We start from the raw sequence: 16,524 nt of genomic DNA, 5'->3' as shown, positions 1-16,524 counted from the left end.
TACTGTGCAGACCTCACGCCCCACGTGCTGAGCAATTCGGCGGTACGTCCACCCGGCCTCCCGCATGCCCACTATACGCCCTCGCTCAAAGGCCGTCAACTGCACATACGGTTCACGTCCACGCTGTCGCGGCATGCTACCGGTGTTAAAAACTGCGATGGAGCTCCGTATGCTACGGCAGACTGGCTGGCACTGACGGCGGCGGTGCACAAATGCTGCGCAGCTAGCGCCATTCGACGGCCAACACCGCGGTTCCTGGTGTGTCCGCTGTGCCGTGCGTGTGATCATTGCTTGTACAGCCCTCTCGCAGTGTCCGGAGCAAGTATGGTGGGTCTGACACACCGGTGTCAATGTGTTCTTTTTTCCATTTCCAGGAGTGTATTTACGACCCTACCTCTTTGATAGGTTGGTGGTTTTTATCCCAACAGTGATTCTTACCAGACAGTAAATGATGCAGGGTGACAGTTATTGAACTATATGAAATAAAATCGCCATTGCTTCTGAACGGTTTGCCTGCGGGGCATGATGGGAATTACTATGCGCTGTACGGCTTGGTCTAGCGACGTAGCCTACTTTCATTTGGATCGATTCGTCAATAAGCAAAACTGGCGCATTTGTGGGGCCGAGAATCCGCATTTCGCGATCGAGAAGTCTGTCCACCCTCAAAAGGCGACTGTGTGGTGAGCAATGTACAGTCACGGAATAATCGGTGCGATGTTCCATGATGGCACGGTGACTACCGAACGGCACGTGAAGGTTTTGGAAGATGATTTCATCCCCATTGTCGAAAGCGACCCTGATTTCGACAAGATGTGGTTCAATTAAGACGGAGCTCGACCCCATCGAAGCAGGAGAGTGTTTGATGTCCTGGAGGAGTACTTTGGGAACCGCATTCTGGCTCTGGGGTACCCAGAGGCCAGTAGCATGAGCCTCGATTGGCCGCCATATTCTCCGATCTGAACACATGTGACTCCTTTTTGTGGGGCTATATTGAAGACAAGGTGTACAGCAATAACCACAAAAACATTACTGTGCTGAAAAGAGCTATTCAGGAGGTCATCGACATCATCGATGTTCCGACACGTAAGCGTGTCATGCAGAATTTCGCTATTCGTCTGCACCACATCATCGGCAATGATGACAGGCGTATCGAAAATGTCATAACCTAAATCCGAATATCTGTAGTAACGTTTACACGTTGAATAAAGTGTCTGCACGTCGTAGTTTGTAACTAATTCAAGTTTTTTTTCTCATATACACTCCTGGAAATGGAAAAAAGAACACATTGACACCGGTGTGTCAGACCCACCATACTTGCTCCGGACACTGCGAGAGGGCTGTACAAGCAATGATCACACGCACGGCACAGCGGACACACCAGGAACCGCGGTGTTGGCCGTCGAATGGCGCTAGCTGCGCAGCATTTGTGCACCGCCGCCGTCAGTGTCAGCCAGTTTGCCGTGGCATACGGAGCTCCATCGCAGTCTTTAACACTGGTAGCATGCCGCGACAGCGTGGACGTGAACCGTATGTGCAGTTGACGGACTTTGAGCGAGGGCGTATAGTGGGCATGCGGGAGGCCGGGTGGACGTACCGCCGAATTGCTCAACACGTGGGGCGTGAGGTCTGCACAGTACATCGATGTTGTCGCCAGTGGTCGGCGGAAGGTGCACGTGCCCGTCGACCTGGGACCGGACCGCAGCGACGCACGGATGCACGCCAAGACCGTAGGATCCTACGCAGTGCCGTAGGGGACCGCACCGCCACTTCCCAGCAAATTAGGGACACTGTTGCTCCTGGGGTATCGGCGAGGACCATTCGCAACCGTCTCCATGAAGCTGGGCTACGGTCCCGCACACCGTTAGGCCGTCTTCCGCTCACGCCCCAACATCGTGCAGCCCGCCTCCAGTGGTGTCGCGACAGGCGTGAATGGAGGGACGAATGGAGACGTGTCGTCTTCAGCGATGAGAGTCGCTTCTGCCTTGGTGCCAATGATGGTCGTATGCGTGTTTGGCGCCGTGCAGGTGAGCGCCACAATCAGGACTGCATACGACCGAGGCACACAGGGGCAACACCCGGCATCATGGTGTGGGGAGCGATCTCCTACACTGGCCGTACACCACTGGTGATCGTCGAGGGGACACTGAATAGCGCACGGTACATCCAAACCGTCATCGAACCCATCGTTCTACCATTCCTAGACCGGCAAGGGAACTTGCTGTTCCAACAGGACAGTGCACGTCCGCATGTATCCCGTGCCACCCAACGTGCTCTAGAAGGTGTAAGTCAACTACCCTGGCCAGCAAGATCTCCGGATCTGTCCCCCATTGAGCATGTTTGGGACTGGATGAAGCGTCGTCTCACGCGGTCTGCACGTCCAGCACGAACGCTGTTCCAACTGAGGCGCCAGGTGGAAATGGCATGGCAAGCCGTTCCACAGGACTACATCCAGCATCTCTATGATCGTCTCCATGGGAGAATAGCAGCCTGCATTGCTGCGAAAGGTGGATATACACTGTACTAGTGCCGACATTGTGCATGCTCTGTTGCCTGTGTCTATGTGCCTGTGGTTCTGTCAGTGTGATCATGTGATGTATCTGACCCCAGGAATGTGTCAATAAAGTTTCCCCTTCCTGGGACAATGAATTCACGGTGTTCTTATTTCAATTTCCAGGAGTGTAGTTCAATTTTTGTCACCCTGTGTGTGTGCCAAGTTTGGCTGAAATAGGTCGCGTGGTTTAAGAAGAGATGTGGAATTTTATAATTTGTATGGATTCCAAAGGATCAAGCAACTACTCACCAAGCATATAATTCTGAGCCGTCTTGATTTTACAAAAGAGGTTCACGTTACCTGTGATTCACCAAGTTTTGGACTGATGCAGACTGAAATATTTAGGAAATTTGTTTCAAGACTGACACTGTCATTCCAGGCTTGGACGAATGTAGTTACTCGTAACCAACAAAGACACGAAGTAGCGTTTTTGCTGGCAACAGCTACTATGAAATGGCTCTGAGCACTATGGGACTTAACTTCTGAGGTCATCAGTCCCCTAGAACTTAGAACTACTAAAACCTAACTAACCTTAGGACATTACACACATGCATTCCCGAGGCAGGATTCGAACCTGCGACCGTAGCGGTCGCGCGGTTCCAGACTGTAGCGCCTAGAACCGCTCGGCCACCGAGGCCGGCCAGCTACTATAAACTCAGCAAACAGGGACCAAAGGTTCTTTCAGGTTCGTACAATGAACGTAGTGTCTTCTAGTTCAGTTCAAATATTCAGAGAACAGGAAGCAAACGCCTTAGGTAGTCCAAATTCTGTGTCGTTGCTGGCAGTATTACAATGCCATCGGCAAACCTTGAAGTGTTCATTTGCTCTTCTTGAGTTAGACCTATACTCCGGAATTGCGTTGACAAGACGGAATCATGACATCTGCAGGAAGGTTATTGAGAAGCAGACATTAATTTAGTAGTCCAAAAATTCGTTCGATGACTTATTTGCAGGCTGCGCCAACATGAGTGGCTCCGCGCAGCCACGACGCTACTACCGCCGCAGTGGCTCACGAGGTAGCGCGCCGAGCGCCGGTTTGCCACCGCTACGCGTGCTATTCGGCGCGCGCGCATGCGCAGACGGCTTAGTGGGAGCTGTCGCTCTGCTCATGGACGCTAGTCACAGCGGGCAGCGGACTGTGTAGTCAGTCGCGAGTTGGGCCGCAAGGTAGAGGTTCGCTTTGCTCAGTTGCGAAATACGGTTCTGCCAAGCGTCTTTTCAACGATTCGATCGAACTGTGTACGATTATGTGAACGACCTGTGCTGTGGCCGGAAGCCACTACGTGCAATAATGGATAGTGCTGCTCCTTACGTCTGGCGCTGCTGTTGTTTACATCGATCACTGTGCGAGAACCCGGTTGACGTAGTAACGATTTGTTAGCGAGGCATCGAATTTCCATTTGGGAGATCTCGTTGCTGCTCTGCTACATAAATTTTAGTTTCATTTGGTGGATAAATATGTTCGAAGTGAAACAATGCCGAAGATCCAGGATTGAGAGCATTGTATTATACGTCGGTGTGTGTCGACTCGTGTGACAACATGTCAACAGCACTCATGAGGCCTGAGTGCAAACAGTTTGCTCCCAACATTTTCAACAAAAGCAAGTGTGCGAATTGCTTTCGTCAGAAGGAGGAACACAGCGCTGAGGCTCTGGAAAGCAACAGGGTGAGTACACCGGAACGCCTAATATTTGTACAATTTTAGTATTGCTGCGGAACCAAAATCCTAAACTATTCAAATAAAATGCCACATTTGGGACGAGCTTCAACCAAGAAACTAGCCTTAAATGAACGTTGTACATTTTCTTTTAACGTAAACAAAAGTGAACGCTGTGCATTTTCTCGTAACGTAAACAAACAGCAGTGTTCATGACACGTTTGTAAACCGCTCCGGAGCAATGTTTACATGTGAGAAACAGAAGAGTTATGTCCCACTTTCTGCCGGTCGTCACTGTTTATATTTGGATCACCGAGTATCGTAACTAGTGTTTACAGTTTATTTAGTGGAAGTATACTCCGAACGTTGGACCAGTAACGTGATGCCCATAGTTGTATTATACTTGTTATGTTTACTATAACAGCGCAGTTGTCTGTAATTGCTTTAGCATCTCAAAAATAATAATAAACCGAAGAGCGGCAGGTATGGTGGTCCATGACACAGTTGCAGATTCTTTTAAGGGCTTGGAGCTAAGGCATGCAATGCTTGTAACGCAAGATACGAGTAACTGTTAAAACGGTCATAGATTTAGAAACTTCAGTCTTGAAGACATTTTCGAGAATTAATGTAAAAACTTGTTCTTTGAGTCACCTCTTGAGTACTGTGACTTGTGAAATACATTTTTTCCCCTAGGTTCTCCAGCGCAATATGAGGCGATGGCTCACTTCGGCAGTAGAGCAAAAAATTATTGTATGTACACACACACACACACACACACACACACACACACACACACATTCATTCTTTTGGTTTTTTGATTTCGCTGCTAGATAGTGGGAAAACCATTCGCCTATTTTGTACTTTTGGTGCTATTTGTTGTTCCTCATTCGACAGATAGCTTGCCACTATTTCAGAGAGACCAGCACCACTTGAGGCATTGGCGTTCAGGTACTGAACGTTCTGACTGATCTAGCTGGAAAATTGGGAACGTTGCTGCATCTTGACAATCAGTACACCATCGTAAAAGATTTCTGTTTGTCGTTCTCGCTTTAAACAGATCGTACGCAACCTCCTTCACCGTCTCTAGCGAACTGCTCGTGGATCTGACTTTTGCTCCACATCGGGGCTTACTGGTTCTGCAAGATGCAAACACTTGTCAGTTCTGTGGAAAACTCGTGTTGTCAAAAGGTTTACTGGTGGAGACTTGATACACGGTCGCTCCTCTGTCCAAAATAAAGGACATTGAACGTGTCTGCCTGCAGCAGGTTGTCACAACAGTAGTTTCACAAGGTTTCTAGACATATGCTTCGTATTAAAACAAGGAATTGCCAATACAAACCTATCTTAGAATTTTTTTCGTTTGGATTTATTAATGAAATATCATTTTATGAAGAACACAAGTTAGAACCGCTGCACAAATGTTCATAATATCGGCTACTGTGCTGTGAACATAAATGTAATCGTTGGAGCATGGACTGTCACAGCCTCTCAAACACCTTACCAGGATGCATATTGCATAAACAAATTAAGGTGCGCTCACAGAGATATTAATCCAGACACCGGGGAAGCGTATGGGTCATGGAAGTGATTCTACACTACCTACCCATATGCCCTGATACATATTCAGTCCAGTGTAACTCCATCAATATAATTGAAATACGCTGTAGATCTATCACTCTTAAAACCCACATGTTTCCTCTTATTTACAGAGGCATATCTTACAGTAAGTGCGAGCCAGCTTTTTTAAATAAAGTTCTCGTATACAGCACCTATAAGACGTACTGGGACGCGATAAAGGCTAAGCAGTCTATCTTCTGCGTTCCCCAATCAACGTAGTAATCTCACATTCGAAAGTGTTCTCTAGCCAGATCTGCACCACGAGACTTTTTATCTGCCCATAAATGTTTGAGGGTACTTCCTGGACTGAAGCATGTTTTGAACAATTGTTATGGTCTTATGACATACGAACTTGGTAAAACTCTCTTCTTTTAACAATTCAAAAACGAAATCGATTGTATGTTAAAATAGATGTTTCCTAGCTTTTGTTAGAGGAATCCGCTCATTAAGTTTGTAAAACTATTTCTTGTGTACTGTGTGTTCCACAAGACGTCTGTTTCAGGAGACTGATAGGCGAGTTCTGTGGTGCAGGAGTCCTGATATTTCCACGCAGCAGGGCAAACTTGTTAGTTCTCTCAACCCAGTCAGTTTCTGAATCGTTGTACACAGTTGCTTTTTGTGGATCAATCTACGTAGGAAGAGCTGATTCCGAATCAGGAATTACTAGATCGCACAACTAGAGGACGTACAGCAGGCCGTTAGTCATCGCTTAATAGCAGTGCCGATTGTGACCATGTTCCAATAGCACTCTTTCTCATCTTTATGAATTTCGTTCAGATTCCATAGAGATTTCAACGGCCTTTGACGCCGGCCACAAAAGTCGCCTTGCGCGGTCAATACCACGTTGAGGTTTGTCCTGAATAAAGGTACTTCGCTAATATTCAGCACTGTCGGTTGTAGAAGGTAACTGTGGTCAGATTAAGAGTTCTGTTTCGTAATTTAGCTCTTCCAGGAAATTTTTGTAAACGAGATACAACAGTTGGTAAAGAGAATCATGAAGTTTTCACGTTGCAGTGAATGGCAGTTCATTGTGAAGCACGCCATTGCATCTTTTCCACTGTAAACGTCTGAAGTCTGGAGATGTCTGTCAGTATTTATAGCTGTCTAGGTGAAATTCTGCGTTCGACAACGAACGACGGGCTGCAATCCCTGAATGTCATCAGGTGATAAATATATCGTGCTACAGCCCTAACTTGTGTGTGTCCTCGTAATCGGTAATAATTGCTCATTTGTTTGGAGTTGCAACAGTGAAATTTGTAAGCCATTGAGCAGTGATAATGCATATTGCTTCGATCTCTGGCACAGACACCTGATGTCCAACGTGGTCGGCAATTCTATTGAAGCACCATCCCGCCTACTAGAGGCCTACAATACAACTTATTCCAAGGTAAAGCTAACTGTAGGAATTGTGTTCAATTCTGCTGCCCTGGAATGGCTACCCTGCTTATTAACTGTTTAAGAAGGCCGGAACAACACAGCACTTTTTCAGCTGGTCAGATACTGTTTTTATGGATTCGGTTTTAATGCTCAGTACGTGGTTCCTACTCTATCCATTGTAATCACCGCGAGCTTCGTAAACTCAAGATCTGTATCGCAAACACGCAAGGTGTTGCTCTTAGGACGTACCAAAATTACACTCCAGTTGGCGGTCTCTCATTAAAGAGGTCTCTCAAAGTCGGTCAAATTTGGCAAAAAAAAAACAATAAAAACGAATGTAAGAATGGATCATGATCTAGTCGTCTGACTTACACTCACTCATGTGCCACATAATGACAGATGCAGAAGCTAATTTATATGTGTACCTCGAAAAAACAGCTACTAATGATTTGAGAGGCACTGTTAAGAAATTTAGATCTGGATCTACACAGAGAAAAATGTAACGTTAACTGTATTCCACACAGTCACAGCACGGCAGTGAGTACCGCGCCCGTATCAACTGAATTACAGGTATGCGTCACCATTTGTACTCCCGATACCTTCAGTTCGTTCAGAAGCTGAGCTGCGCAGGTAACTGGTGCACTGCTTAGGGTCCGCCCAAATTACGATGCGTAAGCCTCGTCTGTTATTACAGTACGGGGGCGTAGCTAGCCGTATACGCAATGTCCAGCGGTCGCTATTTTTAATCTGCTTGACTGGCATAGCTTTATTTGTCTGTCACTCCTTTAATACAGATTTGCGGTGATGTGCGGGACTTTTTAGCCACGTCCTTTGACTGACGGTTGAGATGCTAACATTTTACGAATACTGAGTGTCAACGAAAATCGCGAGCATAAGCTCGCGGCCTCATTCGCTCTGCTGTTACTGCGTCAGGGCATTTGTTGTTAGAACTTCAAGCTGTACGTTCAGTTCTGTTACAAGTTAATTTCAAACAATTCGGTGAATGGCGTACTACAAAAAAAGAAAATTCAGATGGAAAACTTCGTTTTGAATTCAAAGTACTGATCTTCATCCACAAGCTGCTAGAAATTCATAGCAAATAATCATTTAGGCGTTGATATTACACGTCATGCAGCAGACGTCTCTTTGTCAGTCTTGTAAAACTCTGTTCAAATATTCCCGTTGTTTATTTGCAAACAATTCAAAACTGTCTCAGTAGGAGAGTCATCGCCTTTCAGGTACGAATTTCTTGTTGCTCATGCGAATGCTGTCTAAATAGCGACCAAAAATGTCTTTGGACTTTTGAGATGCAGTAAAGTTGGTGAACAACATAACATTACTTGCCCCCCTTGGACTGTGTAAAATCAAACTTGTTAACTTTTACTCCCCATTCATTTACGGTACAAATAGAGAATAGGTGGTCAGCTTACCTAAGCCATGTAAACGACAGTATAAAAACGTTAGCTTCAATCACAAATTCCTCTAATAACAATCTCAGATTTCTAGGAAGGAAGGAAGAGAGAAAGATTAGGGTTTACCGTACCGACAACGATGACACGATCATCAGAGACAAGGTACAGGTTCGGATTGGGAGAGGATAGGGAAAAGTTCGTCGTGTTCTTTTGAAAGGAACCATCCCCTTATTTGCCTGAAGCGATTTAGCGAAACCACCGAAGATCTAAATATGGATGGCTCGACGAGGATTTGCACCGGCATACACCCGAAAGCGAGTCCAATGTCTTACCACTGAGTAAACTCTTACTTTTCTGCCGGGATGTGTCGTAATTTATTGATGTGTCTCTCTACGATTGTCGACCGCTGGCCAGAATGTAATGCATGGTTAAGTTTTATTTCCAGTCCAATAGTGTTTCAACTTGTCAGAAATATTTTTAGCTCATTTATTCCGTTCCATACTCCTGTACCAACACAGTAAACGAGGATTTTTTTCAATTCGTGACGCAACTAGATATACAGGGTGTTACAAAAAGGTACGGCCAAACTTTCAGGAAACATTCCTCACACACAAATAAACAAAAGATGTTATGTGGACATGTGTCCGGAAACGCTTAATTTCCATGTTAGAGCTCATTTTACTTTAGTCAGTATGTAGTGTACTTCCTTGATTCACCGCCAGTTGGCCCAATTGAAGGAAGGTAATGTTGACTTCGGTGCTTGTTGACATGCGACTAATTGCTGTAGGTACTAGCATCAAGCTTATCAGTACGTAGCATCAACAGGTTAGTGTTCATCATGAACGTGGTTTTGCAGTCAGTGCAATGTTTACAAATGCGGAGTTGGCAGATGACCATTTGATGTATGGATTAGCACGGGGCAATAGCCATGGTGCGGTACGTTTGTATCGAGACAGATTTCCAGAACGAAGGTGTCCCGACAGGAAGACGTTCGAAGCAATTGATCGGCGTCTTAGGGAGCACGGAACATTCCAGCCTATGACTCGCGACTGGGGAAAACCTAGAACGACGAGTACACCTGCAATGGACGAGGTAATTCTTCGTGCAGTTGACGATAACCCTGATGTCAGCGTCAGAGAAGTTGCTGCTGTACAAGGTAACGTTGACCACGTCACTGTATGGAGAGTGCTACGGGAGAACTAGTTGTTTCCGTACCATGTACAGCGTGTGCAGGCACTATCAGCAGCTGATTGGCCTTCACGGGTACACTTCTGCGAATGGTTCATCCAGCAATGTGTCAATCCTCATTTCAGTGCAAATGTTCTCTTTACGGATGAGGCTTCATTCCAACGTGATCAAATTGTAAATTTTCACAATCAACATGTGTGGGCTCACGAGAATCCGCACGCAGTTGTGCAATCACGTCATCAACACAGATTTTCTGTGAACGTTTGGGCAGGCATTCTTGGTGAGTCTTGATTGGGCCCCATGTTCTTCCACCTACGCTCAATGGAGCACGTTATCATGATTTCATACGGGATACTCTACCTGTGCTGCTAGAACATGTGCCTTTACAAGTACGACACAACATGTGGTTCATGCACGATGGAGCTCCTGCACATTTCAGTCGAAGTGTTCGTACGCTTCTCAACAACAGATTCGGTGACCGATGGATTGGTAGAGACGGACCAATTCCGTGGCCTACACGCTCTCCTGGAGTCAACCCTCTTGACTTTCATTTATGGGGCATTTGAAAGCTCTTGTCTACGCAACCCCGGTACCAAATGTAGAGACTCTTCGCGCTCGTATTGTGGACGGCTGTGATACAATACGCCATTCACCAGGGCTGCATCAGCGCATCAGGGATTCCATGCGACGGAGGGTGGATGCATGTATCCTCGCTAACGGAAGACATTTTGAACATTTCCTGTAACAAAGTGTTTGAAGTTACGCTGGTACGTTCTGTTGCTGTGTGTTTCCATTCCATGATTAATGTGATTTGAAGAGAAATAATAAAATGAGCTCTAACATGTAAAGTAAGCGTTTCCGGACACATGCCCACATAACATATTTTCTTTCTTTGTGTGTGAGGAATGTTTCCAGAAAGTTTGGCTGTACCTTTTTGTAACGCCCTGTATATGCGTTGCTCCAGTAGATCATGACACCGGTAGAGGAAGGAAAATTGGGATTTAACGTTAATTTGGCACAAGTTCAGAGTAGGGTAGCAGGGGAAAGGAAATCGCTCGTGTCATTTTCAGAGACCAACTTGGCATTTACTTTAAAGCACTTAAAGGAAATCACAGAATACCTGAATCAGGATGGACGGTGGAGAATTTGTACACCGCCCCAGCTCTACCGAAGATCAGTGCCCAAACCACCACGCCACTTAACTCGACCCCATTATTCATGTCTTCGTGCTGGCTACATCTGACTGGCTGCTGCAACCAAATACCCCAGAAATTTCGTTTTTCAACAGGACGGACTACCGCACTGACACCAGCATCTAAAAAATTTCGAAGCACTTAGTTTTCTCAACGGCGGATAGGCTGATCTCCCAGTACACCGCCGGCCGAAGTGGCCGTGCGGTTCTAGGCGCTGCAGTCTGGAACTGCGAGACCGCTACGGTCACAGGTTCGAATCCTGCCTCGGGCATGGGTGTGTGTGATGTCCTTAGGTTATTTAGGTTTAACTAATTCTAAGTTCTAGGGGACTGATGACCACAGATGTTAAGTCCCATAGTGGTCAGAGCCATTGTTACTTTTGATCAGGTAGTGTGTAGTCTTGTGAAATCAGATGAATGTTCATGGAAGACGAGTAACTCGCGCAATGGCGACGACCCCTAGTTAGACAAGCTGGCGCTCATACTGAAGGGTGGTACCCATTTTTGCTCTCGCGCATCATCTCCAAATGGAATAGGAGGAGTGTGCGTCTGAATATGGGAAGAGGGATGGAGGAGAAGAGAGGGCAGTATGCTACGCACTCTTCCCCCTTCCCAATCTGTAGCACTGAGCACGTGTACCACATTATTTCAGCGAATTATCCTTCCAGTTTCGGTTCATTCGCCTATCACTTAGGACAGAGAAGCTGGCAGACCTGGTTTCGGTTGAACCCACGAAAGGCTCGGTGCCCACTGTGTTGCGCACGGAGGGGCGAGTAGGAAGGCGGGCCCGCGGAGCCAGGCCGTCTGGCGCGGGCAGCTCTCGGGAGAGCGGCGGAGCGGCCCGGACTGTCGCGTCACCGGTCGGTAATTGGCGGCCGGCTTTCCTGTCACGTGGGCGGCGCGGCGCGCGCGACCCGCTCGTCATAGAAGGCAAGTGCCGTGCCCATCCAGGGACTGTCGCTCCGGCAAAAAGCGGCCCGCCTGCCTGCCTTACTTAAAATAGGAGCGTGGGAAAGCGCGGCAGCGGCACCCGCCGCTTCTTGCCGAGCCGGGAAAGGCAGTGGCGCTGCCCGCCGCGGTCATACTGCGCAGCCACCGCACCGCGCCAGGACAAAAGGAGGCGGCCAGCCGCGCCGGAGATCCTCGTCCCGCCGACTGTGGGGTCGGTCTCGGGTGCCACGAGGATAGGAAACCGTACCGGGGTTGGCCATGTTGAAGGAATCGTCACAGCGTTTGCTTGACGCGTGCAAGGCCCTCATACACAGGCGGACCAGCCGGGTGACTCGTCCTCCGAGCGGGTCTGACCCCCACCCCTCCGCCAGAGTGTGGGCGGTGGGTCTGCGGTCGGTTCCATGTTCCCGATGCGTCGATTTGACCAGCGAACCTCTCCCTACTAGCCCACACAACATCAGTGCTGGCATGTAGGATCTCCCGAGCAGTCACTGTGTCCACAGTCAGTCACGTGGATCGACGAGCGAGTCGGTGGACCATTTGGGCTGTGTAAGGCCAGTTCAAGGTATACTAACTGAGGTAACAAGTCGCGGGATAGCGATATGCACATATACAGATGGCGGTTGTTTCGCATACACAAACTTTGAACGCGGAATGGTAGTTGGAGCTGGACACACAGGATATTCCATTTCGGAAATGGTTAGGGAATTACATATTTCTCGATCCACAGTGTCGAGACCGTGCCGAGAATACCAAATTTCTCACCACGTTCCACACTTAACGACTGAGAGTAGCGCCATTTGTAGATAGGTGTCAGTGCTAACAGACAAGCAACACTGAATGAATTGACCGCAGAAACCAATGTGGGACGTACGACGAACAATCGGTCAGGATAATGCGGTGAAATCTGGCGTCACTGCGCTGTAGCAGCAGACTACTGGCGCGAGTGCCTTTGCTAACAGCACAACATTACCCGACACACCTGTCTATGGTCTCGTGACTATATTGTTTGGCCCGTAGATCACTGGCAAGCCGTGACCTCGTCATAAGATTCCCACTTTTAGTTGGTAAGAGCTGATGGTAGGATTAGTGTGTGGGCCGGATCCCAAAAAGCCATGGAACCAAGTTATCAACAAGGAACTGCACAAGCTGGTGGTGGCTTCATATGGTGTCGGCTGTATTTACATGGAATGGACAGAGTCCTCTGGTCCAGCTGACCCGATCATTGACTGGAAGTGGTTATCTTTGGGTACCTCGAGACCATTTACAGTCATTCATGGACTTTAAGTTCCCAATCAACGATGCGTCATGTCACCGGGCCGACATTATTTACGATTACTTTGAAGAACATTCTCGACAGTTTGAGCGAATGATTTAGCCGGCCAGATCGCCATACGTGGATCCCGTCGAGCATTTATGGGACATAATCGAGATGTTAGTTCGTGCACAAAATGCTGCACCGGCAACAAATTGGCAGTTACGGAAGGCTATAAAGTCACGATGGCTCCATATTTCTGCAGGGTACATCCAACGACTTGTTGAGTCCATCCTACGTAGAGTTGCTGCGCTACACCGCGCTAAAGGGAGGTCCAGCATGGTATTGGGAGGCATCCCGTGACTTTTATGAACTTAGTGTAAACCTTGTACGAGTATTACGTCGTCCCCGCCTCTTCGTTCAGTACTCGGCATGTCACAGTAGCCGTTGTATTTGCGGAGGGGGAGGTGGGGATTTTTGGGCTTGAGTGCAAGCAAAGTCGGTGACATAATAGAGCTTACATTTAGAACACAACCGTATTGCTAATCCCACTGTCATAATTCACATCATCATCAGTTGTGATCGTCACGTACTGGAAATATATTTTGTGAATGATACATTGAAATGTATACTTCGCCGAAAGAGAAAATCAGCTGGCACCAAGTGGGCTATAAAAAATAATAAATAAATAAAAATAAATACAAGTGAAACTGTCATCAACCCGAAGGTTGACTTGAACACTCCTAAACATCCCTAGGTCCACTGTTCCGGTTTGATAGTGGGGTGGAAACGTGAAGGGACACGTACAGCACAAAAATGTACAGGCAGACCTCGTCTGGATGTCGTGGTCGAGGGGCTGCTCATAAGCCACACATCATGCAAGTAAATGCCAAACGACACCTCGCGTGGCGTAAGGAGCGTAGACATTGGACGACTGAACAGTGGAAAAATGTTGTGCACAGTGACGAATGTGGCGATCCGATGGCAAGGTGTGGCTATGGCGAATGCCCGATGAACGTCGTCTGCCAGCGTGCACTATCACAGCACAGGCCTGCATTGATGTTTTAAGCACCTTCTTGCTTCCCACTGTTGAAGAGCAATTCGAGGATGGTGATTGCATCTTTCAACACGATCGAGCATCTGTTCATAATGCACGGCCTGTAGCGGAGTGGTTACACGACAATAACATACCTGTAACGGACTGGCCTGCACAGAGTCCTGACCTGAGTCCTGTAGAACGCCTTTGTGATGTTTTGGAATGTCGACTTCGTGCCAGGCCTCACCGACAGACACCGATACCTGTCCTCAGTGCAGCACTCCGTGAAGAATGGGGTTCCATTCCCCAAGAAACCGTCCAGCACCTGATTGAACGTATGCCTGCGAGAGTGGAAGATGTCATAAAGGCTAAGGGTGGGCCAACACCATATTGAATTACAGCATTACCGATGGAGGGAGCCACGAACTTGGAAGTCATTTTCAGGCAGATATCCGTATGCTTTTGATCACATAGTGTGTAATTCGGGCTGTTCGGCAATAGTCCGAATTATATGTGCATACGATTCATTGCCATCACATATTTTAATAAAATTCGTTATCAAGCTCTGCCTCAAGTGAAAGTAAAAAGGTATACTTCCGCGTTCTGGCTCTAGACGGGCCGACTGGACGTGGTTGACCGCCGTTTCATTCTCTGCTAACAAGGTCATTGGATGCGGTATGGAATGACATATGGTCAGCACACTGCTCTCCCGGTCGTTGTTGGATTTCTTGAGTTCAGAACCGCCACTAATCGGCCGACTAGCTGCTCAGTTGGGCTCACGAGGCTGAGTGCACCCCACACCAATCCTTCCAGCAAAGAAAAACCTCTTGCAGTACCGGGAATCGTTCACTGGTCCTCCTCATGGCAGTGAGCCGTGCCAACTACTTAGCTACTGAGGCAAACGCGCCTCAAGAGTAAACGACAGAAACTCCCCCATTTCCGTTCAAGATTGTCGACAAGCGGTAGTGAGCGTAAGGGAGTGGGACGTTGTTGTGGAGTTAATACCCGAAAATTTGTGTGCTAATGAGGTACCAGATTTTTTTTTATGCCTTACTCTACTGGTGTGTTTAGGTGGACAATGCAACAAATTTTGCACACAGGTAAAACTCCAGCACTGGTCTTATACATTCGAAACCGTTTCTTTATTATTCAGTCTTGAATCTTACCTGCTATTTGCCATGTTCATCACTATGAACTCCTATGTTGAAAATTATATTTCGTGCGTGATTGTTTGAGACGACTGGGCTTAGTTTTGTCCTGAAGATGATCGCTCGATTCAAACCGATATTTAGTAATAAAATAACGATTCTAGAGTTTTTATTGTTTGAGCTATGAAGAGTTTCGTTGAAGGTTTTCGCTTAAATAACACAGCAATCGTGCACGGATACTCGAGGGATGATTGTCCCTTACATTTAGAAAAAAATTGGGGTAATTATTTTTACTTTAATAGTTACGCTGCGATAATTAACATGCATTTATTTCACTACTGATTCTACAAGCTTTGGAATGCAATTAAATAAGTCACCCATTTGAAAAGATTAGAGATGCTAGGATATCTACGTAAATGAAAAAGCTAAAAGTGTAGCTCATTTCGCAGAATGTTCACGTGTTTTCGATACTCCTAACTGTGTAAGAAATCTCAAGAATTTTAACGAAAGTGGGGATGCGCTGCGTATTTGAAAGTATCATAAACAGTGATACTCGTATATATTGACCCGTTGCAGTTTTCACATTTTGCTGCCTGCACTATTCTCTATATTTCAACTACCTACCAAACCGGAACAGGGTGGAAAATAAAACAAGACCTTGACAAGCAGTAATTTTACATTGGACCCCTCCAAGTTAAGTTTTTGTAAACTGATTTTCCAACACCGCTTCTCGTGGCTCATGTAAACACTAAGAGTTGTCGATTCAGAAAATGCGGTCCTAAACTACCGAATTTTCTGTCCCATAATCAGCGTCCACTCCCATGCAAAAGCTCTACCATTCTTGAAACTGTTTTGTCAGATTCCCACTTCGTTTTAAAAAGTCAACTGATCCGGATGGTGATTTACTGTGCAGCGAAGGAGAACAAGAAATTACATGTATATGCATTCACTGAACCGAGTCGTCTCGTTGGGCTGTGAATCCTCCACCTTCTGTGGGAATACACAATCACGTTCGACCTCCAGCGGGAATCTAAAATTAGGGAGCACGGAGGACATGGACGGAGACACTGTATAGGTAGCGGTAGGTGGGAATGTGATTCGGCAGGGGAACGTGCAGAGACAGTCCGTGCATTTGCGATA

The 16,524-nt window shown here is 46.9% G+C and overlaps 1 protein-coding gene across 2 annotated transcripts in view; it reads left to right on the top strand.

Moving 5' to 3' along the window:
* The first annotated feature begins 3,716 nt into the window (after positions 1-3,716).
* LOC126189032 (protein outspread) overlaps positions 3,717-16,524 on the top strand; it is a 763,892-nt gene continuing 751,084 nt past the window's right edge. For both annotated transcript variants that reach the window (XM_049930867.1, XM_049930878.1), the window contains exon 1: positions 3,717-4,217. In XM_049930867.1, coding sequence (XP_049786824.1) covers positions 4,092-4,217 — 126 coding nt within the window. In that variant the 5' untranslated portion in view covers positions 3,717-4,091. The remainder of the gene's footprint in view (positions 4,218-16,524) is intronic.

The sequence above is a fragment of the Schistocerca cancellata genome, chromosome 1, assembly GCF_023864275.1.
Source record: "Schistocerca cancellata isolate TAMUIC-IGC-003103 chromosome 1, iqSchCanc2.1, whole genome shotgun sequence".
Taxonomy (NCBI): Eukaryota; Metazoa; Arthropoda; class Insecta; order Orthoptera; family Acrididae; genus Schistocerca; species Schistocerca cancellata.
This window is presented reverse-complemented; position numbering and strand designations above follow the sequence as displayed.